Source organism: Armigeres subalbatus, chromosome 3 (assembly GCF_024139115.2).
Source record: "Armigeres subalbatus isolate Guangzhou_Male chromosome 3, GZ_Asu_2, whole genome shotgun sequence".
NCBI lineage: Eukaryota > Metazoa > Arthropoda > Insecta > Diptera > Culicidae > Armigeres > Armigeres subalbatus.
In genome coordinates this window covers 79019749-79047299 of record NC_085141.1, presented here as the reverse complement: position 1 = coordinate 79047299, position 27551 = coordinate 79019749, and the positions used below count along the sequence as shown (strand labels likewise).

General features: G+C 41.9%; 2 protein-coding genes and 2 long non-coding RNA genes across 4 annotated transcripts in view; 3 read left to right on the top strand and 1 right to left on the bottom strand.

Moving 5' to 3' along the window:
* Positions 1 to 3029: 3029 nt before the first annotated feature.
* LOC134226197 (uncharacterized) lies at positions 3030 to 3520 on the top strand. Its single transcript, XR_009983413.1, has 3 exons — positions 3030 to 3229; positions 3286 to 3387; positions 3453 to 3520. It is a non-coding gene; the product is annotated as an uncharacterized LOC134226197 (long non-coding RNA).
* Positions 3521 to 6768: 3248 nt separating this feature from the next.
* LOC134221755 (uncharacterized) lies at positions 6769 to 9832 on the top strand. Its single transcript, XM_062700941.1, has 2 exons — positions 6769 to 9129; positions 9176 to 9832. Exons 1-2 carry the CDS (start codon positions 6769 to 6771, stop codon positions 9830 to 9832), a joined length of 3018 nt encoding a protein of 1005 aa, XP_062556925.1.
* A 2678-nt stretch (positions 9833 to 12510) lies between these two features.
* LOC134227346 (uncharacterized) lies at positions 12511 to 13218 on the bottom strand. The gene is made up of 3 exons (XR_009983658.1): positions 13120 to 13218; positions 12965 to 13049; positions 12511 to 12887 (listed from the first exon to the last, which is right to left on the bottom strand). It is a non-coding gene; the product is annotated as an uncharacterized LOC134227346 (long non-coding RNA).
* Positions 13219 to 14807: 1589 nt separating this feature from the next.
* LOC134226792 (nucleolar complex protein 4 homolog B) overlaps positions 14808 to 27551 on the top strand; it is a 33765-nt gene continuing 21021 nt past the window's right edge. Inside the window, exons 1-4 of the mRNA XM_062707782.1 lie at positions 14808 to 15124; positions 15269 to 15386; positions 15449 to 16408; positions 16486 to 16679. Coding sequence (XP_062563766.1) covers positions 14987 to 15124; positions 15269 to 15386; positions 15449 to 16408; positions 16486 to 16679 — 1410 coding nt within the window. The 5' untranslated portion in view covers positions 14808 to 14986. The remainder of the gene's footprint in view (positions 15125 to 15268; positions 15387 to 15448; positions 16409 to 16485; positions 16680 to 27551) is intronic.

Sequence of the window (27551 nt, the reverse complement as noted above, 5' to 3'; positions counted from 1 at the left end):
ACATCGCGCGACATCTCTCATTGAGAATGAGAAATTCCAGTACTGTCTACATTGAGGAAAATGGACGTATGATTTTCAATCAAACGCCTTATGAAAATTTGTCTTAAGGAATCGGTATGAATTTCAATAAGTTGCCTTATGAATGATGATTTTCATTTGAAAAAAAGTAAAGTGCGGCAGACTGGGTTCGAACCAAGGACGTCGGGGTCGAGAGGCCGGTATGTAGACCACACGCCCATCGACGCTTGATTACTCAGGAAGGTAACTGCGTATAAGAATCACTGTTGGTGGAATAATCAGTCGAAGATTCATAAGGCGCCAGTTATGAATTTCGATAGTCCAGTTCGCTGAGTGTAGGAGTGTTCGTTTTCCTTTTATCGCCACTCACACATTCGGACGTAAAAATCTCAACGTTGCCCGGATAAAAGGGTACCATAGGCTCAACAGTGTAAACAATTGAATTACCATACGCTCTACGGTATACAATAGGATATATAGTTTCTTGATTGTTGTCCATATTGTATCAACATCGTGGATATGACGTTCTCTAATGTCTCTAATGTGCATAAATTTTAATAATTGATATTGTGGATTTACTCGCTATCAAGATTTTCCCGATTACTTTTACGGCTACTCAGAGTAAGCGTAAAAAATCAAGGGGAACGGCAATGTTAATGTCTTATAAAACTTAATTTTAATGATTACAAATATTTAGTCATATTATATGAAATCAATTTCTTCAATACTACAGTCGCAGAACTTTATGAAATAATGTAGGTATTTTTTTCGCGGTTTTTTGGGTCAAGTATTAAACATTTTATATCTCACGATCAGTTAATAAATATCATATACATCTAACTACCCCTCACCTACTGGGACTCGTGCTCACGTTGTTTCCGGTAAACAAATATTCGCTCTTTCACTCATATTGCTGGTTGGAACTTTTTTGACGTTTACTTTGTCTCGCTCAAACCAATTGAGATTCTCACGTCCGAATGTGTGAGTGGCGATAAAAGGAAAAAAAACACTCCTAGATGGTGCTACTCAGCAAAGATTGGGTAAAAATGAGTATATTTCCATATATTTTTTGACTCTTTTGAAATCATTGTGATGACCCCCCAAGCAACCAGAAGTTCGGATAAGAACGGCTATTTTGGCTTAATCAGCTCTCATTTTAAGTATTTTTTTGTATGGTGGGAGCGTAAAAGTGAACTTTAAAGTTCCGTTAAAGGATGCTTGGAACTTGATGTGAACCATAGTGAACCAATTAGTTCGGTTAATACTAAAGACACACTGGTGGTACAAGGACCGTGGTATACCACGGTTATGTACCCTAGTACATATTGTACCATGGTTTTCCACGTTGTACCAGCATGGTACAAGGCGACACACCTGTGGTACAACTTGTACCATGGTACGAATACCATCAGTGTGTCATTAGTATAAGAGTACAGTCGGGATTCGCTGGTTGGGATTTTAATACTTGGGTCACTTTTTAATTGGGCCTCCGCTGGTTGGGCCATGGCCCAACTAAAAAGCAACCGTACGTCAAAATTCAATGTAAACACGGAAAACGGGATTGGGCGTCACTGGACATCATTTGTGATGTTCAAGTCGAAATACACGTGTTCAAATGGCTGTCAGTTGGCCCAACTAAAAAACCGAATTCGTTAGTTGGGCCGAGGTCGTGGCCCAACCAGCGAATCGCGACTGTAAATTTAAGTAAAATCCCAAGTAACACCGAAAACATCATTATTAACTAAGATCTAATAATAATGTTGAATAAAGGTCGGGAAAATGAAATACAAAACATGTTACGTTCAAGGAAAGCTATGATAAGGTTTTTGCAAAACATACAGCAATTTGATCAAAGAAGAAGTTTCATACTACATTCTCACAACTTGCTGATAACATGTCAATTTTTGACATTTATTTGGTTTTTTGAGATGTTTCGTTTTACATTCTCACAACATAAAACAAGTCTACAGGAAGATTTTACGAACAATGTCATAACATGTTCATTTTTTGACATTTATTTTGTCAGATTATATACGCAATGATAGAAGTGTAACGTAATTTCAACATCTTTTAAAATCAATGTTATGAACGTTCTTCATCGACCCTGTTGTTTATCGACAAATCGCCATATTGTTTTTCTTTTGCAGATTCGAGAATTTGTTTACATATCTATTTCAAAATTATGCTTTGGCATAGTTATATTTTTCTTCAATCAATGGCGCATGAATTTAGAAGAAGTAAAATGAAAAGTTAGCCAATGAAACATGAGCCGCATATAATGTTTCGCCGACACTTCGAAACAAATTTGATTTATTTATTCAGTTTGTATTTTAATATTATTAAAATGGTGTTCATCATTTCATGCATGCTTGTTTTCATTAGTTTTTTGTATAAAATTTATTTCTTTGAACGTGTTGGTCAGCATTTTTGTTTTGGTACTCAATTTGACAGAGCCATGTTGAAAGTCGGTTACTGAAAACATCCTTAGTACTTAAGTTTAGTCTTGTGAATGTGCAATCAAAAACAAGGTTGCAACTGAAAGATGTTGAAAATATCGATAATTTTTGCGCTGTTTGGGTCGTGTGAAAGTAATCAAATCAGTTTTTCATACCAAAACGTAACATACTATATGTTCGAAAGATGTATTTTATACACTCATACAACAAACCGTGTTACTTGGGATCTGAACTTCTGGTTGCTTGAGCCGAGCATTTTTGAGGTTATGAGCAGAAGGAAAACAAACATGTTTTTACACATGACGAATTGCACATTAGTGTGCGAGCGCTAAACGTCACGTATCTCAATAGCGAATACTCTACACGTAAAGAAATAACCTTATATGTTTTGGCAAAAAACCATTCGAAAATACTTATACTCTTCATTATGCTACCTAATGAATGATCTCTGTTCTGGCAACCCTGCCCAGACGCAGCCGCATCACAACCAATATTTGGCCGATTAGGCAAATGTCAGTTCCCAGCGGATATGATGGTGAGAGTGAGTGATAAAATTAAAGCGAGGGATAAACATATACAGAAAGGGGAAAAAGGGAAAATATAAACAAATGGCCGAAGTTGAGTAAACAGAATTAGTAGCGAATCGAAGAAAATTGTATTGCAAGAAGAGAGTTGAACGGTGAATAAATCTAGATTGTATTTGAGGTAGAGTGAATTACGTGGAGTTTGGTCAGCAGATAACAATTAAGTACACTGTAAGTAGGTTGAAGTGCGAAAATAAACATATAGTTAATTGCACCATTATGAACAGCTGACGCAGGACAGTACAGTGGTGCTCAAACTATCGAAGACAGCCCACGGACTTTTAGACGACAATTAGACGAACGACACAGAAAGCGAGTAGAACAGGCAGGTAAAATATAGTACACACTAAAAAGAGACTAGACAAAATAAATAAAGAATTAAATAAATTAATAGACAAGTCTACGTGGACGATTGAGACGGAAGTTAAAGGAGAAGAACAAACTAAAATTGTGAGTAGAAATGTTACAAAAAAGATTATATTTGTAAAATATGTAAAACAACCCACAAACTTAAATTTTAATTAAACTTCCACAGTTTGATCATCCTTTCAAAGGTTGATTCTCAAAAACGGTTTCGTTTAAATTCCGACCGTCCGAACAAAATCAAAAATTTTATATCGGATTACTTCGGAATGGCTTCCTCTCCTTCGAAAAATGAGCAATGTTTGTTCTGCTCAATGTCGGAGTCGATGTCGGAGGATGTGGATTGGGTCCAATGTGGGAAATGTAGGCAATGGGCTCATTTCTCCTGCGCTGGCGTAGACCAGGAGGTTGTGAAAGCCGATTGGCGCTGTCAAGTGTGTGTTTCCGCTAGTGCGCAGCAGCTGAAGGTTCCGGACACGAGAAGCAAGACGCGAGGTGGCAAGAAGACCGGCCAAAAAGGCGATGGAGGGTCCGATCAGGGAGTTGGTTCCGATGCAGATCCGGCTGAGAAGCAGTTGGAAGAGGAACAACTCGCCAAGGAGAAGGCCTTTGCAAAGCAGATGGAGGCGCGGAAGAAGCTACTCGCCAGGCAGAAAGCGTGGAAGCAGGAACAGCTGAGGCAAGAACGAGAAATGCGGGAACTGGAGCTCCAAGTACAACGCGAGATAGAGGAGCAGCAGTTGCAGCAAGAACAGGAAATGTTGAACGCTCAACTGGCTGCGGAGAAAGAATTTTTGGAGAAGCGAGACGCGATCCGGAAGAAATTCGACAACAGCGTCAAGAGCGTGAATGCGTCCAAGGACGAAGATGGTGCTGTCGGTGGGAGGTCGAAGAGTGAACCGGACCAGGCGGTAGAGGAGTGGCTGCAACAGTCAAGGAAGACAAACACGCAGCAGTCGGTCTCGGATGTCAGGGGAGCTTTTCCGAAAGGTGGAGTTCCGCTGGGAGCAGGAGTGGTTATCAAGGCGAACAAAACGAAGTCGATGAAACCGGTAAAGGAAGTGCCTGAAATCGTCGAGAACGAGCCAGAGTCCAGCGAAGACGAAAGCAGCGAGTCGTTGGATTATCCAGCGAAAAGCCGTCACAGTCAGAGCCGGTATGGCAGCATGCAGAGTAGGGTCCATCCACAAAGTACGTCACGCTCCTAGGGGGAGGGGGGGGTTCCAAGCAGCGGGACGACTCATACAAAAATTTCAGAGTTTTGATACAAAAAGTGTGACGAAGGGGGGAGGGGGGGTTGAAAATCGCCAATTTTTGCGTGACGTACTTTATGGATCTTCCCGTAGTCATGATTCCGACGGGCCGGGGCGTGATATTGGCCATATCTCGAAACAGCAGCTAGCCGCTCGGAAAGCGGTGTCCCAGTACCTTCCGAAGTTTCGTGGAGAGCCGGAAGTCTGGCCGCTGTTTATCAGTAGCTTCGAGCATACGACGGCGGCGTGCGGGTTCACGAACTTGGAGAACTTGAAGCGGCTGCAGGACTGTCTACAGGGAGACGCACTCGAGGCAGTCAGGAGTCGGCTAGTGCTGCCGGATTCGGTTCCGGATGTTATTTGCGATCTGAGGAATCTTTTCGGAAGGCCGGAAAAGTTGCTGAAGACGCTGCTGACAAAAGTGAGGAATTCTCCTGCGCCGAGAGGAGATCGGCTGGAGACCTTCATTAACTTCGGGATTACGGTGAAGCAACTGTGCGATCATCTTGAAGCTGCACAGCTCAGAGACCACCTGAACAACCCGATGCTGGTACAGGAGTTGGTGGACAAGTTACCACCAAGCTATAAGCTGGACTGGGTCCGTTTCAAGCGTGGAAAAATTGACAGTCCACTAAGGATGTTCTCGAACTTCACCACCGAAATCGTTTCGGATGTGTCCGAGGTTACGGAGTTCACTATGTTGTCAGTGAACGAGCGAGCACGTCCTGGGAGAGAGAATCCTAGGAAGAAGGAGTTTGTGCATATGCATGAATTTGCACAGAAGTGGAGCGAAGGATCGCGGATCGAGGCAGTCAGTCGGCCGTGCTGGATCTGTGAGCGGACGGATCATTTGATCAGAAATTGCGATGAGTTCCGGCGAATGAATATCGCCGAAAGGCTTAGAGAGGTGGAGAGGCAGAAACTGTGTGGAATCTGCCTAAACAAACATGGAAATAGTCGCTGCTCGTCGAAGATCCGGTGCGTGGTGCGAGGTTGTCAAGGAAACCATCATCATCTGTTACATCGCGTGGAAAGATCTGTGCAATTGCAGAAAGCGATATCCGACTGCACAGTGATTTTCCGTATGATGCCGGTAACGCTACACGTCGGCAAGCGTCAATACGACACCGTCGCGTTCCTGGACGAAGGGTCATCTGCGACTTTGGTCGATGATGTGGTAGCCAAACGATTGAAAGCTGAAGGTTCACTGGAGCCGTTGATAGTAACGTGGACCGGGAACATCAACCGGTTCGAAAACGAGTCCCGCTGCGTAGAGATGATGGTGGCAGCAAAGGGCTCGAAGGAGAAGTTTCCGCTGTTCAACAGTCGGACAGTATCGGAGTTGCAGTTACCCAAACAGAATGTTCGATACGCAGAGGTAGTGAAGCGGTACACACATCTTGTGGGCGTGCCAGTGAAAGATTTTCCGTCCGGGGTGCCGACCATCCTCATCGGTTTGGATAACCTACACCTGTTTGCGCCGCTGGAGTCACGTGTTGGTAGACCGAACGAACCGATCGCCGTGCGATCGAAGATGGGTTGGACAATATATGGGTCCGAAAAACGTAGAGCCAGCGTTCATACATACCTGAATCTTCATTCTATCGCGACGGTGAGCAATCAGGAGCTCCATGATTTGATGCGGGAGCAGTATGTGCTGGAAGAAACAACGGGTGCATCGTTCGCTGTGCCAGAACCGTTGGAAGAGAAGCGGGCTAGGGAGATCCTGGAGGCGACAACACAGCGAGTGGGCCATCGGTTCGAAACTGGACTGTTGTGGCGCAGCGATGTCCGGAAATTCCCCGATAGCTACTCAATGGCTAAGCGGAGAATGCATGCACTCGATCGGAAATTAGAAAGGAATCCAGCGCTGAAGGAGAATGTGTGTCGGCAGATCGAGGAGTACCAGCAGAAAGGATACGCGCACAAAGTAACCGACGTAGAGTTGATGGAGACAGCTCAATCTGCTGTGTGGTACCTGCCCTCAACGTCGTGGTGAACCCACGAAAGCCAGGCAAAGTGCGCCTGGTATGGGATGCAGCAGCATCAGTGAATGGCATTTCCCTGAATTCCGAGCTGCTCAAAGGTCCGGATATGTTAGTTCCCCTTCCGCGAGTGATCTGCCATTTCCGAGAACGCCCGATCGCCTTTGGAGGCGACATCCAGGAAATGTATCACCAAATACGCATCAGATCGGAGGACAAGCAGGCGCAGCGATTCCTGTTTAGGTCAGGTAGCGAAGAGGCTCCACAGATATTCGTGATGGACGTGGCGACTTTCGGATCCACGTGTTCGCCCAGTTCAGCGCAGTATGTGAAGAACGTCAATGCGAAGCATTTTGCGAAGAGGTACCCGGAAGCAGCAGATGCAATAGTCAAACGTCATTACGTGGACGATTACTACGACAGTGTGGACACCGTGGAAGAAGCGATCAAGAGAGCCAACGAAGTGAGATATGTTCATTCGTGTGGCGGTTTTCGAATTAGGAACTGGGTGTCTAACTCCAATGCGTTCCTGCAGGCGGTTGGCGAGCAAAGCGGTGAGTCGGCAGTACACTTTAGCGAAAATAAGGCTGCAGAGTATGAACGTGTGCTGGGCGTAATATGGGATACGATAGAAGACGTCTTCTGTTTTGAGACCGCTTCGAAGTTCGAGTGTTCCAAAGTCCTCCGAGGAGAAGAACGTCCCACCAAGCGGATGGTACTCAGCATAGTCATGGCACAGTTTGATCCGGCCGGATTCCTAGCTCTAGTTACCATCCTGGGTAAAATGCTGGTGCAAGATCTGTGGAGAACAGGATGCCAGTGGGATGATGCGGTAGATGACCTATCATACAAAAAGTGGACGCGGTGGACGAGCATGTTGGCGAATGTCCAGGCATTTAAGTTGTCGCGCAGCTACTTCGGCACTGCGAGGTCCGATGAAATCCGGGACGTACAGCTGCATATATTTGCGGACGCGGGTGAGACGGGGTATGGATGTGTGGCATATTTTCGTGCCATTGTGCGTGGAGAGGTGAAGTGCACGCTAGTGATGAGCCGGGCGAAAGTTGCTCCCTTGAAACAAGTGTCAATTCCGCGCCTGGAGCTTCTGGCGGCGGTACTGAGTGCACGGATGTCACATACGGTGCGCGAAAACCACAGCATATCCATTAGCAAAGTGGTATTTTGGATAGATGCAGAGGTGGTACTATCGTGGATTAGATCCGACCAGCGCCGCTATAAACAGTTCGTTGGTTTCCGCATCGGAGAGATCCTGAGCTTGACGAGACTAGCAGACTGGCGGTGGGTTCCGACAAGGCTGAACGTTGCAGACCTGCTGACGAAGTGGGGAAAGGATCCAGATCTACATCCGAGTGGTCCGTGGGTACGAGGCCCACAGTTTCTGTACGACCGGGAGGAAAATTGGCCGAGGAAGAGTTTGCCGCCGGCTAATACGACTGAGGAACTTCGGGTTCATCTGTTGCTACACGACGTAAAGATACCAGCGGTTCTTGTAGACGCGAACCGCTTCTCGAAGTGGACGATCCTGGTCCGAACGATAGCGTGCGTGTTTCGATTTGTGACGAACTGTAGACGGAAAAAAGGGAAACTGCCGATAGAAACGTTGCGAGCAACGAAAGGTCAGCTGAAGTCGCATACATCAAATGCGGGTGCGTCGGTTCGACTACCACTACAGCAGAAGGAGTACGAGCAAGCAGAGCGATGCTTGCTGAAGGTAGCGCAGTCGGAGAGTTTTATCGATGAGCTGAAGGTGCTGTCGAGGAACAAAGATCGTCCGGCGAGCCAGTGGATGGCACTTGAGAAGTCTAGTCCGCTATACAAGCTGACCCCGCTGGTAGATGAGTATGGCTTGATCAGAATGGAGGGCCGCGTGGAGCGGGCAGAGTTTCTACCGTTCGACTTGCGGTTCCCAGTTATTCTTCCGAACGACCACAGAATTACGAAGCTGATAGTCCAACATTACCATGAGAGGAGTGGCCATGGATACCGCCAGGCGGTTAAAAACGAGTTGCGGCAGCTGTACTACATTCCGCATGTAGATGCAGTGGTGAGAAAAGTGTCGGCGGCCTGCGTCTGGTGTAAAGTACATCGCTGTCGTCCCCATGCTCCACGGATGGCTCCACTACCAGTGCAGCGCATTACGCCGAATCTTCGGCCATTTAGCTACGTGGGTGTCGATTATCTGGGTCCATTTGACGTGACTGTAGGGCGTCGAACAGAGAAACGTTGGATAGCGCTGTTCACATGCATGGTGATACGAGCGGTACATTTGGAGGTAGCCCACGGATTGACAACACAGTCCTGTTTGATGGCGATACACCGGTTTATCGGTCGCCGGGGCTGGCCGATTGAATTCTTCTCCGACAACGGGACGAATCTGCGAGGAGCAAGCAAGGAAGTAGTAGAGGTTGTACAGGGCATCAGAGATGACTGTGCAGACCAGCTGACGAATGCAAGGACGAGGTGGACGTTCAATCCTCCCGCTGCGCCTCATATAGGGGGGCGTCTGGGAGCGGTTGGTGCGTTCCGTGAAGGAGGCGTTAACAGCGTTGAACGATGGAAGGCGACTGACGGACGAGATTTTGCAGACGGTAATCGTTGAGGCTGAGGACATCGTCAATTCTCGTCCCCTCACCTACGTGTCGCAACAGAACAACGAGGCAGAAGCACTAACCCCAAACCACTTCTTGAGGGGTGGGTCACCGAATCAGCCAAGCGGTACACCGCCGCCACCCAATCCGGCAGTGGCTCTCCGGGACGCCTTCCAGCGGTCCCAGCAAATAGCCAGCGTGATGTGGGATAGATGGATCAAGGAGTACGTGCCTTTGCTGAACCGGAGGTCCAAGTGGTTCGGCGAATCAAGACCGTTGCAAGCAGGAGATTTGGTGTATATCGTAGATGGTACCAACCGTAAGTGTTGGGTTCGTGGAGTGGTAGAAGAACCCATAGTGTCCGGAGACGGAAGGGTCCGTCAAGCGTGGGTGCGTACTAGCACCGGAAGGTATAAGCGAGCGTCAGCGAGGCTGGCCGTGATAGAAGTTGAGGAAGGTAACCCTGAGCCGGAAGTGGCCTCCGGGGCAGAGTTACGGGCCGGGGAATGTTCTGGCAACCCTGCCCAGACGCAGCCGCATCACAACCAATATTTGGCCGATTAGGCAAATGTCAGTTCCCAGCGGATATGATGGTGAGAGTGAGTGATAAAATTAAAGCGAGGGATAAACATATACAGAAAGGGGAAAAAGGGAAAATATAAACAAATGGCCGAAGTTGAGTAAACAGAATTAGTAGCGAATCGAAGAAAATTGTATTGCAAGAAGAGAGTTGAACGGTGAATAAATCTACACTGACAAAAATCCAATCATATCCATTATGTGTGGCACACATAAATTTTGACTATAGCATTTCCCACATAATGGCTATGTGAATTCGCATAGCATATATGTGGAAACACACATAACCGTTATTAATTAATAACCTTTATGTGGATTCTCCTATAGCGGGTGGTTATTAACGCACACATAAAATTTATTTGTAAATTTCTTTAGATTTTTGCCAATAAAAATGTGTGGATTTTTATTAGTGTAGATTGTATTTGAGGTAGAGTGAATTACGTGGAGTTTGGTCAGCAGATAACAATTAAGTACACTGTAAGTAGGTTGAAGTGCGAAAATAAACATATAGTTAATTGCACCATTATGAACAGCTGACGCAGGACAGTACAGTGGTGCTCAAACTATCGAAGACAGCCCACGGACTTTTAGACGACAATTAGACGAACGACACAGAAAGCGAGTAGAACAGGCAGGTAAAATATAGTACACACTAAAAAGAGACTAGACAAAATAAATAAAGAATTAAATAAATTAATAGACAAGTCTACGTGGACGATTGAGACGGAAGTTAAAGGAGAAGAACAAACTAAAATTGTGAGTAGAAATGTTACAAAAAAGATTATATTTGTAAAAAAATGTAAAACAACCCACAAACTTAAATTTTAATTAAACTTCCACAGTTTGATCATCCTTTCAAAGGTTGATTCTCAAAAACGGTTTCGTTTAAATTCCGACCGTCCGAACAATCCCATATCAAAAAGCTAATAACATTCATAAGCTAATGAAAAGTATAAGTTTCGGAATGTATGTGACTAATGCGATGTATAAGTTTTTTTCTTATACATATCATTAATCGCCTGCTTTGGGGAAAAAGTATTAGAAATCTTAATAATAAACAACATTAAATTTTTTTACGTGTAGCGACTACTTTAACGAACACTTGGTGGAACGGCTACTCTAACCGACCGTGTCCACCTAGCAATTAAACGTACAATAACTTCTGAAAATTTTGTTCGAATTACATATAAGCAATATAATAATATTTATCCCATTGCCGCAAATATGCATTCCCGCATAAATACAAACTATTCATGAACTCCATATATTAACATTCCAAATGATTTACAACTTCGCCTAAACTATTTGATATAAAATTTGTCTTAACTATAAGCCCACATTTTCACGAAAGGTTATGACCATTTGAAGGATGGTTATCGGACAAATAACCTTATGGGGAAGGGGTTGTTAAGTTAGGTCACCATAAAAACCCTGATCAATCCACCTAGCGGTGATGGTGCCTTTCTCGTGCATTATAAAAATAGTATTTTGGCCATTACTCTTGAGCCCATAGTCCGACCTGTCCAATTTTCAATAGGAAACAATGGTAGAGTATCCTGCGTCGAATGCAACTTGTTGCGAGTAAATCGGTTAAGGATATGTGCCTGAAAAATGAGTGAGACATTTTTTTACTCAATTTTTCAATAAAAAAGTGGTATTTTGGCCATAACTTCCGAGCCCATAGTCCGATCTGACCAATTTTCAATAGGAAACAATGGCAGAGTATCCTGCGTCGAATGCAACTTGTTGCGAGTAAATCGGTTAAGGATAAGTGCATGAAAAATTAGTGACATTTTTTTCTGTAATGAAAGTGGTATTTTGACCATAACTTCCGAGGTCATAGTCGGATCTGACCAATTTTCAATAGGAAACAATGGCAAAGTGTCCTGCGTCGAATGCAACTTGTTGCGAGTAAATCGTGATTATTCAGTAAAAAAAAGTATTTTTACAATAACTTCCGATCCCATAGTCCGATCTGACCAATTTTCAATAGGAAACAATGGGACATCATTCTGCGTCGAATGCAACTTGTTGCGAGTAAATCTGTTAAGGATAAGTGCCCGAAAAATGAGTGACACTTTTTCACGCGGTTATTCCGTAAAAAAAAGTATTTTGGCCTTAACTTCCGATCCCATAGTCCGATCTGGCCAATTTTCAATAGGAAACAATGGGACAGGATTCTGCGTCGAATACAACTTGTTGCGAGCAAATCGGTTAAGGATAAATGCCTGAAAAATGAGTGACATTTTTTAATCAATTTTTCTATAAAAGAGGGGTATTTTGGCCATAACTTCCGATCCCATAGTTCGATCTGACCAATTTTCAATAGGAAACAATGGTAGAGTATCCTGCGTCGAATCCAACTTGTTGTGAGTAAATCGGTTAAGGATAAGTACCTAAAAAATGAGTGACATTTTTTTTGGGTTGGTGCGCACAGACACACACACACATACACACACACACACACACACACACATACACACAGACATCACCTCAATTCGTCGAGCTGAGTCGATCGGTATATAACACTATGGGTCTCCGGGCCTTCTATAAAAAGTTTGTTTTTGGAGCGATCATATAGCCTTTACGTATACTTAGTATACGAGAAAGGCAAAAATGAACATTTTCGCGAACAAAATTTTCATTGGAATCCATACCATAAGGTTGGATAATAATCCATTTTTGTCACGCGAAACATTATATCGCATAGTTCAGTTATAATTGGATCGTACAAAAGGAAAATGAGAATCACTGCAACCTATATTGTTGTGATTAAATCATTTTCTCTTTTCTGTTGAATTCCTTTCGTAATAAAAGAAAAAAAAACAGTTTCTTTAATGGATAATTTTTATTCAGTCCGAGATTGTATCAGCATTGCATATGTTGCTTGTAAATACATGCATGCTCAATATCCAGGCGATTCCATGACTAGCTCCATCTCCAATGATACCGCTCGTAGCATTATTTTCCCGTAGCTGGAATTTAGTCTCGAAGTGCAAGCTGCGTCGAGAAGCTTCTGGAAAACACTGAACAAACAGCCCTAAATTTGGGTACGGAAAAACAAATTTGATGTCAATTTAATACAACTTTTTATCCGGCTTAGTCTCTGATATGTACCTGCCAAGTTCCGGAAAAGGAGAAAAAATAACATTCTGGTTGTCCGTTCTGCGGTTTGAAACTAGGTCCTCATCATTGTTCAACACTGCGAAAAGAAAGAAATTCAGTCAATTTATACCATGGAAGAAATCTTGGAAGAAATATAAAAGACGTACCTGATAGATTCGGATGTAAATCTAACGAATGCAATTTCGCATGCCTACCAATGGCACTGAGGAAGCAGAAATCAAAACTGGCAAATGACAAGTGAAAAAGTACAAATATATATATCAGTACGCACACATGTGCAGTAACTTTATCATTTAACGTAGTTTGAAGTTAGAATCATACAAATTTTTAGTGTCTTTGTGACATTTTCCATGACTAGGATCATAAGTAACAATTTTTAGAATGTATATCGTAAAGTGAGTTCGAGTGATATCTTTCACGAATGCTTGTATAATGTGCGTAGATCCGAAACATGGAAAGCTAGATTATGAAGCACAGTTTGGCAACCACATATGTTGAATTAACATTATGGTATAATGCAGCATTACTGTTGTAAATAGTGAGAAATAGAAGAATACAGTATACCCCCGCTGATCCGACAAATGTATGGCCGGACTATCGGGGTTTCTCTCGTTAATCCGACTGTCAAATCCATACAAATGAACCAAAACAAAATAACAGCACAAATTTGAAAACTGACAGCATAATGTGTTTAAATGGGTGTTGATACTTTTTAATCCGGAAAATTCCGAATTAGCGAGATCCGGACTAACGAGTCGTCGGACTAGCGAGGTCCGGATAAGCGGGGGGATACTGTATTTAAAGTGCAGCCATATCCGAAAGTTAACATAAAAAGTTAACGTATGACTTAAATTGAATTTATTGTTTGGAACATATTCCGCACGGTTTTTCAGTATGCGGGTTATTTTTCTCAAAATTTCATTGTTGAACGGTAAAGCCGTCATAATTAGGAAATCCAATATCGTATTGTTTTACTATAAAAATACAATTCAAAATGTAATTTGAACGGTTTTCTTCCTCTATTGTTTGACAAAGAAAAGTGTATGAAAAAATCTCAGATTTTGTATTGCCATTTCCAGCTCTCGATGGATTTTTGGGAAAATCATAGATCGCACTTTGAGCAGTGATGTCAAATCTTTTACAATATCTTTTATTATTCCAAGCTTCATCTAAATGTATGAAACTTGGAAATTACCGTCTGTTGAACCACTATTGCTTATTGTAATATGCTTCCACAAAGAATTCAAATTATAACTAGCTTGGAAGTAGCGAAAAGATTAACTTTCACTACAAATCATTATTATTTTTCTAGAGTTTGATCAAACAAATGTACTGGCAACCCTGCCGAGCCCGACGTGTTCATCTGAAAACATAAACAACTTTCGTTGGCGCCAACCCGTTTTACCCGATTCATCAGCCCACCAACCGGGAGAACAAAGGATTTTGACATCTCGCACTTATGACTATCTCGCACTTCTGAAGTGCAGAGTCCAACGAGGTGGGACGTGCGCAATATAGTTACGATACTTAACAACCCGTATGTTCTAATGCGAAAACTTCATTTACAATTAAATGAATGGTTCATAACAATACATTCTAATGTATTTCTATTATTTCATTTTCAATAAAATCTATTGTAAATTTATTGTGTTTTATAGTGATGTTACAATAAATTGTATTGTTTTTCTTTAATATTTTTTATTCGGGTGTTCAACGTCAAATATGGCCCTTCAGAAATAAGCGAATCAATCACATCCATTAGAGAAAAACATCTAGCGACCCCCCGAATCACTGTTTGCTTGAAGTTTGCGTGCGAGGTGCGACGTTGACGTCAAAAATATTTTGGTTCCGTCAGTTTCTTGTCGTGTTCGTGTCGTTCGCATTCGGTTGCGGTGCTGCAGCTTAAACGCGACGAAAGCAAGTGGTGTGGTGCGTGTTCCTGTAAAATCAGACCGTCGGGAGGAAAAAAAAGTTTTGTAGCTGTGCTAAAGTGCTCACAACCAGTTCGCAAAGATGTCGTCTTCTGCAAATGGCCAACAGCAATCGTCTAGTAAAGCCCTCTCGAAGCAGCTGAAAGCCAAAGCAAGTGAGTTTCTCGGAGCCCCGGAAAGTGCATCCAACAATCTGCTGGAATTAATCGCATTGCTAAAGGTGAGTGAGGTCGTGTCGAACGATTGAAAGAATTCTCTCTACCATCATTGTGATGGATGAAATATGGGGGTTGGTAATTTTATCTTTGACATTGCTCAGAAATTAAATTTTCTTTTATTTGTAACATTTTAATGTGGTTTTTAGGAGAATAATACACGAAAATGTGCCATAATTCCAAATTTGCTAGTGTTGGAGTCCATTTTCTGCGAACTGCTAAGACGAAATGAAATGCAGTTAATCGTACATCCACTGAAGCCAGCTGGTAAGTGGGTGTGGGTATTCTTTCTTTTCTGATTTTAATATCTAAATGGTTTGATTTTGCAGAAGCCTCATCGGAATCATCCCACAAGCAGTGGCTGCAAGTTCAATACAAAGAATCGTTTAGTGCCATTCTGGATTCATTCGGTCATGAGAAAACGGCGGAGAGTTCGCAGGCGTTGACGACGGCCATGAAGCTGATTGTTGCCGAAACGGAACACCCGTTAGAAGGTGGATCCGTTACGGTTCATTTCCCGTTGGGAAAGTTGAGACAGGTTCTCCAAGCAATGCTGTCTTCGGAACGTTCAAATACACATTTGGTGAACCGCTTTTTGGAATATTCTGCTCACTTGGATATCATATATTTCTGTTGGAAGATACTGCCGTCGTTGGCGCCCAAGGAGTTCTGCCCAAGTGCTGTGTTCATACAAAATTTTCTTGGTCTGCTGGGAGCCATCTGCTTCGGCAAAGAAGCGGTAGAAGAATCTCCGAGTTTTCTTTGCATCCAGATGCAAATGGATTATCCGTACATTCGGAAGCACATGAATAAGACGTGGTCGTGTGTGATGAACTGGAAGCATGACGAAATCAGCCACAGGCAGATGCTGATTCTCCTGTTGGAGAAGGTGTTATCGCATTTGGACAAACCGGTTTTGTTGACCGATTTTCTAATGGATTCTTTGGATGTTGGTGGCGCCATCAGTTTGCTTGCATTGCAGGGAATTTTTGTGCTGATCCAGCAGCATAATCTCACTTATCCAAATATTTATGAAAAGCTGTATTCAATGTTTGAGCCGGAAATCTTCCATACCAAGTTCAAGGCTCGACTCTTCTATCTGGCGGATATATTTCTAAGCTCGAGTCACTTGCCAGAAGGTCTGGTGGCCGCTTTTGTAAAGCGTCTAGCTCGGTTGGCATTAATCGCACCACCTCAAGATATTGTCATCATCCTTAGATTCATTGGTAACTTGTTTCTGCGGCATCCGGCTTTAAAAAGACTGATTTTTCATCCCACCGGAGGCGAAGGTTAGTTGTTGCTAATATATTAGTGAATAATACTAATATATAAACCTTTTAAATAATATTTGAATATTCTTTTCCAGTGCCTCAAGATCCCTATGTGATGGACGAGAGCGACCCAATCAAATCGAACGCCTTGGATAGTTGCTTGTGGGAAATAGCGACCTTGCAGTCGCATGTACTGCCTTCTGTAGCCACAGCTGCCAAATTTATCTCCAATCCATTTCCTTCAACCGAGTGGGATCTGGCATCCGTGTTGGAAATCAATGAAAACGATGTAAGTTGCAATTGCGATCATAGTTCCCAGAAGTAGTTACTATTCCTTCAACTAACAACTTGTTTGTGAGGGCCATTACATGGGGATGTAGGGCTTAATAGGCGCTTGCTCAAAATATTGCTTGATCAATGGCTGGACGAAAAAAAAAAACGAACAGTGGGTAATGTGGTTGTATGACAAACTGCGGAATGCCATTCCGCAGAATTCCATTTCGTGGAACGCGACATATCGACAAAATCATTTCGCGGAATGTACATTGCACGGAAACTGACCATTTCTCGGAAATCCATATCGCGGAATGTCCCATTTCGCCGAAAATTTAATTGGGACATAATTTGCCTTCTTAGCATGTATCCAGTTTTCCGCGAGCGGTAATGGCCGCCAGCTGCCTGCGGGTCAGTCTCTGATTTGACGTTTGTGGAGGTCAACTGCACCCACCGCTCTGAGCATTCTGAACGATTCTATAACATTCCCCAGAAAACCATACCCCAGAAAACCATTCCCCAGAAAACCACTCCCCAGAATGCACCATTCCCCAGAAAACCATTTCCCAGATTGAAACATTCCCCCGAAAAACATTCCCCAGAATGCACCATATCCCAGATTTTTTTTCATACCTTTAAAAAGACTCCTGCAATGAAAAAAAAAAGATTTTCTAACAGGTGGCAACTAAAAAACCGGAATAAAAGGATGGCTCGGGGAAAAACACTCATTTGCCTTTTCCGAGCAAATGCGTATTTTTAAAGAAGGAATCATCCATTCTTCTTCTTCTTCTTCTTCTTATTGGCATTACATCCCCACACGGGCACTTCCACAGTTATTAACTGCGAGATTTCTAAGCCAGGTTACCATTTTTGCATTCGTACATCATGAAGCTAGCACGGTGATGCTTTGATGCCCAGGGAAGTCGAGACAATTTCCAATCCGAAAATTGCCTAGCCGGCACCGGGAATCGAACCCAGCCACCCTCAGCATGGTCTTGCTTTTTTGGCGCGCGTCTTACCGCACGGCTAAGGGGGCCCCTATTCGTTAACCTTATTTCGGGCAAATTCGTGCTTTTCAAGAAGGAATTATTTACTCATTTTTCTATTCGTGTGCCTTATTTTGGACAAACGCGTGCGTGGCACAAAAAATAGACTCATTTACCCTATTCAGGGAAAATGCGCGCTTTAAAAGAAGGAATCATCGAATTGCCTTATTCCGGGCAAATGCGTGGATCCCTATTGGTTTCCTCAATCAAGGCGTGTTTTTTGTTTGTGGTGAAGCCAGAATAGATGTGACACGACAGTGCAGTTTGACATTTCATTGATAAAAATGTTATTCCTTTGCGTGAGCCGCGTCACGTCGCATCGCACGTCGCGTTTACTCTGGCGGGCACGTTATGGTCATTATGCCAAAAGGCACATGTATTTGAAACTTTTTTTTTTTTTTTTTTAATTCATTATTGGCAGTGGCTGATTTTCTACTCGCCGCTGTCACATCCAGGCGCTATAGTATATGCGCAAAACAGCCAGCAAGAGTTAACCGCCAGAAATTTGTATGGCGAAAGTCATCTAACGCGGGTTTTCTCAAAATAAGAAACTTTTCATGAAAAACTATTTGGTACCGATTATGCAGGAAGGTGTCCGCTACCATGCCTACCAAATATTTTTTTGATAAAAGTGCTTATTTTTGAGAAATCGAGCCTTAGATGCCTTTCGCCATACTGATTTCAGAAAGTTAACTCCTAGTGTGCCGCTGTAAGCACGCTCAAAGCAGGCGATTCATTCTTTATTTAGCGTTTGAAACTAATAGCTTCCAACAATTACCACAGTGGTCCTTACACATCCAACTCATCACAATAAATAATTTTTGTATGGTCTTGCGATGAGGTTTGTAAGAAAACAAGAAAATTAAATCATTTTCATCTATGTAGGGTAATTCGCCAAATGTTGAACGGCTAATTTCTTCGCCTATTGTTGAACGCACGTGCATTTCTTATGGAAGTTCAACAATAGGCGACAAAATTAGCCGTTCAACATTTGGCGGTTTCCCTATTCTGTTTTCTGGGGAACGGTACATTCTGGGAAACGGTTTTCTGGGGAACGGTACATTCTGGGGAATGGTACATTCTGGCGGTTGGTTTTCTGGGGAATGGAATTCTGGGGTATGGTTTTCTGGGGAACGGTTTTCTGGGGAATAGTATAGAACCTTCTGACCAATGAGGCATATAAGAAGGTGCTGATTCAGTGAATTCGAGCCTTCTTATATACCACATTGTCTGAAATGCTCGAATGGTGGGTGCAGTTGACCTCCAGAAACGTCAAATCAGAGACTAACCCGCAGGCAAGCTGGCGGCCATTACCGCTCGCGGAAAACTGGATAAATTGATATGAGTAGTCACACTTTTAGAAACCCTCTCTCTCCCTCTGCTCCGCAAGACGTAATTTATGAACGTTCCCTAAGATAAGGTGGCATCCGTTGATGAAATAACAATAAATTTGAAAATATTTGACCTTCTTAACCCTTTCGGGACGGATGGGTCATATATGCCCAGCGTTTGAGATTGGCTGTGAAAAACTACCGAAGAGAGCTAGGTCCCCAGTTTCTACAGCAAAAATGTTCATCAGGATGTCGGCTACCTAGGAAAAATATTGGAGGTCAAGTTTGACTATACCCTGAAGACATAGATATCCAAAACCTTGGGTATATTTTGCTTCTGACAGCTTGCAGATGAATCTGAAATATGTGGATACTATACCACATTGTTTAATAAATCTGAACACTCAATCAAGTTTAGTCATCTTGATCGTTGAGATAGTGATCAGTTTTCTGAAATACGAGATGCTCAAGGTTCTCCAAAACGTTTTCGAATTCAGCTCACGGTATCTATCAAATCAATCAAGGCTTATGCAAATAAGTCATCATCATCGTCATATACCCAATCCAATAAGCACATGCGCATCATTTAAATCCAATTTTGGTTCGGTTCAATAAGCATGTGCGCACCATGCAAATTCAATTCTCTTAAATTTGAGATGTTCAAGGTACTCCAAATCATTCTCGAGTTCAGCTCAAGGTATCTACCAGGTTAATCAATCAAAGTTTTTGTAATGTCTTTGGCATAAACTTAATATATCCAATAGGAATAATGTAAACACATTTTTTTGGAATACGAGGTGTTCACGGTTAGATCCGGTCCAGTCTAGAATATTTTCGTTTGGGAAACATTATAGACCCCCTGGGCATAGCGTTCCCTTTGTATTTGGCTCACAAGATACATACTCATGCAATGGCGGGCATAGAAAAGCTTTCAATTAATAACTGAGGAAATGCTAATAAAATACTTAGTTGAAAAGCCGGCCAAGTTCAAGTGGGAATGTAGATCCATAGCAAAAGAAGAAGAAGAAGAAGATGTCCCAGGTCCTCCAAAATGATCTTGAGTTAAGATCAAGATATCTATCAGATGCACAATAACTAAGAAGGTATTTGTGTCGAGCAATTTAGCTGCGGACTTTTTTGTTGAGACGTATAGGGGTGATCGGGGCAATATGGGCCACCTAAGGCAATCGTTCCGAAAAGCGCTGAAAAGCTCAAAAAACATTGTTCAAATGTAGTTGACTTATACTAGAGAATGTTACCTTTCATATAACGTCGATGAATGACAAAAAATGCGTTTGGAAATTGTTGGAATGCACTTTTGAAAATGTATTGATTTCAATGTGTGTTCCCGACTATACGGGGCAATATGGGCCACCATATGGGGCAGTATGGGCCACCCATCCAAAACGTTTATTTAGGCGAAAAAAGTATCGTAATATGGAAGAATATGATATTCCTACAACAGTTGTGAGTATTCCATACCAAATAAAATTAAAAAAACGCACAACAGCGGACTGAACTGATTTGCCACTCTTCACCGTTTGAACAGCCATATTTCAATTGGCCAATGGTCATTTTTTCTGTTTCAATCGCAGCAATGCGCTGTTGTAATTTTTCCGTAATGAATCTTACATATATGATAATATTCTTGTATTTGACTACTGAAATTTGAAATCGTTCGCATTTTAAGGCCTGATATCTTGCTCTGTGCAGGTATGCCCATATTGCCCCATAGATACTGGTTTTGGGAAAAAGTTTTATGATAAATTCAGATTTGTACCAATACAAACATGTGTGTACAATATTCAATTTTAATATATCTTTTGATTGTGGTGTATTTTTGACCTGTATTTTAATCAGTTTTGTGTCAAAACCTTATTCATAAACTCCAAATCTTATAATAATTTTGCCTATACAGCGGAAATTTACATTTTCATGTGTATTTCCATGTTTGAATTGAATTTTAATGCGGTTTTCACGTTGATGCATATGTGGAGCATCCTCTTAAAGATCATATAATTTTTACATGATAAAACTTGTCAATAAGCTCAAAATGAGGGTGGCTCATATTGCCCCGTATGTTCATATTGCCCCTACTGCCCCTAATGGATTTGGATGATTACATAAACAATACGACTTCTAGAATAGTTTAGCCAACTGTAAAGGCCTGCAATTGCTAGAAGTGGTGATTGAAGTCATATAAGGGTCATTCCGCGCCAAGTGACCGAGCACGTGCAATTAACCTATTTAAAAATAATGAAAAATACCTAGCACATATTAATGTTGGTCCATTATTTTGAATAACCATATGACCATGGTGATTGAACCGCCTCTTCGACCAGAAACCCCTCCCTGTTTTTGGAGACTTTTAAAAACATGCTATTTTCAAATATCGATATCTCAGCCCCCGATAAAGCTACAAGAAAATTTAATACCAGTTTTCCGCTTGAAATTTGATGAAGTTTTTTGAAAAAAAATACTTTAAATGTTGAGCAGTGTTGCCAATTATATTATTTTTCTCACAAAATAATAAAAAAGCATTTTTCTCAAAATACGTATATTTTTTTCTTCGATTTCTCAACGGATTCGAGCTTAACATACTTTTTCCAGTGCGAAACACTTATCGATACAAAGTAAAATGCGCCGTTGCTGAGATATGGCAGCTTTAGTAAATCTTATTTGGGTCATTCCGCGCCAAGGGACCAAGAAAAAGTGAAAACTTGCAGGTGAATACTTTGAATTCCAACCAAAATAGGTGTATCTACTTACTTTGGGTCCACATTTCGAAAAAGCATTTGATCCGACCGTTTGAGCCGCCCCTCCGGCCAAACACTCCTCCCCGTATTTGAAGATTTTTAAAAACATACCATTTTCAATCGTCGATATCTCCGCCCCTGATAAAGCTACAAAAAACGTCAGTACTAGTTTTCCGCTTGAAATTTTGTGAAGGTTTTACAAAAAATATTTTAGATGCAAAGCAGTGTTGCCAACTACATTATTTTTCTAAAAAACAAAATAGCGTTTTTCTCAAAATACGTATAATTTTTTTTAAATTTCTCAGCGGATTTTAGTTTATCAGGCAATTTCCTGTCAAAAACACTTATCGACCCCTAGGGCAGTCGCGGGATAATCATTGATGTGCCGCGAAAGAAAACTCTTGATTCATACTTGAGTCCCTTTTTTGTCCTAAAAATGTATACCAGCTTTTCGATTTGAATCTTATAAGTAATGATTAGATTTGGAATATCAATAAACGAATGACTAAAGAACAACAAATTTTAAGAAGAAAATAGCCTTCTTTAGGTATCCAAAACAGGTGAAAATATGTATGCTGAACTACGCTGGTCGTCAAAATCCATGTCCAATCCAAAAACAATATAAATTCAATTTAAAAATCTATTCGAAATCCAACCCGTATCTAAACCAAATTCAAACCAAAGCAAATCAGAATTCAGTCAAATCATATACAAATCCAATTCAAGTCAGATCCAAATTCAATCTAAATCCAATCAATGAAGCTTAGCTTAGTTTAGCTTAGCTTTAGCTTAGACTGACTGTACATATCAATGGTTGCTACTCCGTGATTGATCAGAACTGGTGCAAATTGCACTACGATCCAAGTGAATAGTGGTTGGGGTTTACCATCTATCCTCGAAGTGCACGTTTCAGCAGCTCTCAAATGTTGATGAATAACGGCGCCGGCCAAGTCCTTACAGTCAGTTGGGGAAGGGAAGGAGTGTTAGTGTGTGGTTATTGTTGCTACTAGAGACCGAGAATACCTTTGCATCTCCACAATTATCACGGGAAGGAAGTGGTGTTAGTTGGCTGGGGTAATCAGTAACATAGATCGGGATTCACCGTGGAAAGTGATGTGACTATGCAACTTCTATACTACAGTATTAGCATTTCCATGATTTGTTCAATTGTTTATCCCTCGCGAGATTAAACAATCAATCGCTCAAAATGAGCGATTGTTCATTTGAATTTCGGATGAGGCGCCCGCGGCATCATTTCTTCAACACAAGAAAAGTAAAAAAGAAACGGGATTTAAATTGAAAATAAAGTAATAATCACGGCTGTTCAACCAAATTGATAGTAATCGAAAAGCTAATTATGTTATCTCTATTTGACGTTAAATAAGAATGTTCAGCCAGACATATTTTGTTAATTTACGTTTATTTTACATGTCGTTTATTTTGCATTACTTTCGCGCGTTCGTTTGTCGCTTGCCGTGACCAGTATACCGTAATCAGGATCTCACTGGTATTAATCCTGATGGGCTTGTGCGCTTTGAGCGGCACACGGTCGTTTTTCAGTCAAAGTCGTATATGGTGCAATACAAGATGCTAAATTGGAGACGATATAGAAACAAGATATACATACATGTTGTATGGAGAAGCACCTATATCGCCTCCACTTCAACAGCCTACACGACACCATATACTTCCATGTGTTGACTGGGTTTGATAGGGCCTGTCTATAGACACATGCACAGGGAATCAATATTCGAGCAACGCCTAACAATATACTCTTTGTCATCAACAAAGTTTGTTACTGACAAACGCACCTAGCGACAAACCTTTATCAGAACCCGAACACAATATGACAAGAATCATTTGCCTTGCATGCTCTGATATTTCCGAAAATACGCTGCTAATTTAGTAATCATTGTTCGATTCTCGAATATTTCCATAAAAGCAGAAACTATGGTATCATAAAACCGAAATTTTCACTAGAAATAATGCAAAATAACGGGATGAAAAGTTAGCAACAAGATTGTCTTCTGTTCTGTTGCTGACAAAAATTTTCGGATCTTTGTCATTATTATCTCCAACAAAAACAAAGCTTTGTCGTTGGTTCTCTTTTGTCGCTTGTTTCGCAGGCGCATTCCAAAATAATTGATTCCCTGCACATGCAGCTTTTTGCAGAGGTTCAACAGAGCCCACTGTCAAACCCCACCACATCCTAGACAGGCCCCCTAACTCGCAGTGGCCATGGGAAGGGGTCGTCATGCCCTTGGACATAGTCCCTGCTGCCCCTAAATCCAAATCCAATCAATGAAGGAATATAAAGTAATTTATTATGATTCGCTCAATATAACTCACTTTTTATTAAATTTCTAAAAATCAATTCATTTTGCACCTTGTGGGTCGCAAACAATATTGGATTCTGCTAGACCCACCTAGCATATCTAAAAAGTTTGGGAACCTCTGTACTAAGGAATTAAAGAAGATGGGGTTTGAAAATGTATCGTGGTTTATGGGCCACCCCTTATTGATTATAAATTTATGTTCTGACATAATTATCAAAATTTTATTATCTTCAGACGAACTTCAGTGTTCAGAACGCTTAGTAAGGAACATGAAAAAATGCGTTGACACAAAAGGTATTTTGTGCTGCCCCAATCTTACGAGGGTTAATCCCTTCCAACAAGAAATGAGCATGAGCATGAGCATGATGACCGTGCATTTCGTAGTTGCTACTCCGTGATCGACCAGAACAATCGCAATTGCACAGTGAACCTATGGATGGAAGCATGGGGTTTGCTCTCCAACCTCAATTGCTAGAACATTAGAAATATATGAAAGATACAAAGTAGGAGGGGAATGGAACGGGCCTGGGATTGAACCCACGACCTCCTGCGTATGAGGCAGAAGCGGTAGCCATATGACCACCAAGCCCGTTCGTTAATCCCTTCCAACAAAAAACCGTACAAAAAGTTCAGGATTTCTATCGCGAGGCCGACGTAAGCAAGGAACTGGCAGAGAAAAAAGAGTACAAAAGCGTGCGTGAAGGAGGAAAACGGGTGCAGAAGCAGAAGCGTTTGGTTCTAGCGAATCTGTCTGAAATATATGCCCCTTCAAGGAAAAAATGTTTTTTTTACAGAATTGGATTTATCAAATTCGCCGAACATCGGCCGCCCGAGGCACTCATACAGTATTTGTAATCTACGAGTACTTCAAAATGATGTTTACGGAAGCAAAACTTGATCTCATTGAAGTTAATGGAATCAAAGCATTTCCCTCGTTTAGATGCAGTTATGTCACTACTGTCTTAATGTTGGTTTTTCATTACAGCACCCAAATGAGTGCTATAATGAAATTTATGCATCCCATTTGAGTTGCATAATGGTCATTACATCATCCATTTCGTTGGGATGGAAAAGTAGCAAATGCTCATTTTACTTTGTAACGATAAGTGTTTCTGACAGGAAATTGCCTGATAAACTCAAATCCGCTGAGAAATCAAAAAAAAAAAATTATACGTATTTTGAGAAAAATGCTGTTTTTATTTTTTTTTATAAAAATAATGTAGTTGGCAACACTGCTTTGCATCTGAAATATTTTTTGTAAAATCTTCAAAAAATTTCAAACGGAAAACTGGTACTAACGTTTTTTGTAGCTTTATCAGGGGCGGAGATATCGATTATTGAAAATGGCATGTTTTTAAAAATCTTCAAAAACGGGGAGGAGTGTTTGGCCGGAAGGGCGGCTCAAACGGTCGGATCAAATGCTTTTTCAAAATGAAGGCCCAAAGTAAGTAGATACACCTATTTTGGTTGGAATTCAAAGTATTCGCCTGCAAGTTTTCACTTTTCCTCGGTCACTTGGCACGGAATGACCCATAAGTTAAATGGTTTCACACTGGTATCATTCATAAGTTGGATCATTGGATAGGTCAAAGCCGTTTTGAAAATTCTGTAGTGAAATGACCTGAGATCCATGACGTCTTGAAGAGATGTAACAAAGTCGGTATTGAGATGTGCAACAGAAATTCTTGACAAATTGTTCGAAAAGACTATCAAAGTAACCGTGAAAATATTTTTGTATGGCATCAACTCATGGAGGGTCCACTGTAGCTTGTAAAAGAATTAAGTGAAATACTACCAGCTCGATGGAACTGCTGGAATGTTTGTGATGTTATGCATGGCTATATCATTTAGGACTTGGTTGAACGGGTGGATCACATGTTCGGAACTCCAGGACATTCTAGAGAACAGAAAAGACTTGTAGTAGCTTGTAAAAGTAATAAGTACTAAGTATTCTATCGGCTCGACGGACCTGCTGGGATGTTTAGCGATACACAGGTACATCTTTCAGGACGTGTTCTGAACTCAAGGACGTTTTGAACAACCGAAAAGGCCTGTAGTAGCTTGTAAAAATAATGAGTGAAATACTATCGGCTAAACGGATCTGTTGGGATGTTCAACGATGCATGGATACATCGTCCAGGGCTTGGTTGATCGGGTAGATCACATGTTCTGAACTGATTTGAACTCAATGATGTTTTGGAGAAACTAAAAGGCCTATAGTTGCGTGTAAAAGTAATGAGTGAAATCTCATCGGCTCAATGTACCTGCTAAGATGTTCAACGATGCACGAATACGTTGTCAAGGCTTGGTTGATCGGGTATCACATGATCTGAACTCCAGGGCGTTTTGGAGACCCTGAAATAGTTCACGTTTATTCAAAACTCGATCAATTTATGTCTCTTGATCACATATATATTTTTGAACATAAATCCCAGCTTAGGAGATTTTGTTTATAGACATATTTCCTAATGCATTCGAGGATATGTACTCCAGAACAGTTTTGATAGCCTAGAACATCCGAAAAAGTTTCTCAACGATTTTTCGGTTATATCAGAACGCCAGACAACAATGTAATCCTTCGTCCTGAAGTAATAAAGTGCAAACAAACCCGCATCTTATTTATTTATTTAATCAGACTAAGGCCGAAGTGGCCTGTGCGGTATATAAGAGTCTTCTCCATTCGGCTCGGTCCATGGCTACACGTCGCCAACCACGCAGTCTACGGAGGGTCCGCAAGTCATCTTCCACCTGATCGATCCACCTTGCCCGCTGCGCACCTCGCCTTCTTGTTCCCGTCGGATCGTTGTCGAGAACCATTTTCACCGGGTTACTGTCCGACATTCTGGCTACGTGCCCGGCCCATCGCAGTCGTCCGATTTTCACGGTGTGAACGATGGATGGTTCTCCCAACAGCTGATGCAATTCGTGGTTCATTCGCCTCCTCCACGTACCGTCCGCCATCTGCACCCCACCATAGATGGTACGCAGCACTTTCCTTTCGAAAACTTCAAGTGCGCGTTGGTCCTCCACGAGCATCGTCCAGGTCTCGTGTCCGTAGAGGACTACCGGTCTAATAAGCGTTTTGTAGATTGTCAGTTTGGTACGGCGGCGAACTCTATTCGATCGGAGCGTCTTGCGGAGTCCAAAGTACGTACGATTTCCAGCCACTATGCGTCTCCGAATTTCTCTGCTGGTGTCATTTTCGGCAGTCACCAGTGAGCCCAAGTACACAAATTCTTCTACCACCTCGATTTCGTCACCGCCGATGCAAACTCGCGGTGGGTGGCTCACATTGTCTTCTCTTGAACCTCTTCCTATCATGTACTTCGTCTTCGACGTGTTGATGACTAGTCCGATCCCCTTAGCTTCCCTCTTCAGTCTGATGTAGGCTTCCTCCATCTTCTCAAAGTTACGTGCCA

Bases quoted from the DNA above. Each gene is read 5' to 3' on its own strand.
- LOC134221755 (XM_062700941.1), top strand. From the start codon at position 6,769: ATGTTAGTTCCCCTTCCGCGAGTGATCTGCCATTTCCGAGAACGCCCG. The intron at 9,130-9,175 runs GCAAGGACGAGG...CGCCTCATATAG, and splicing joins GTGCAGACCAGCTGACGAAT to GGGGGCGTCTGGGAGCGGTT.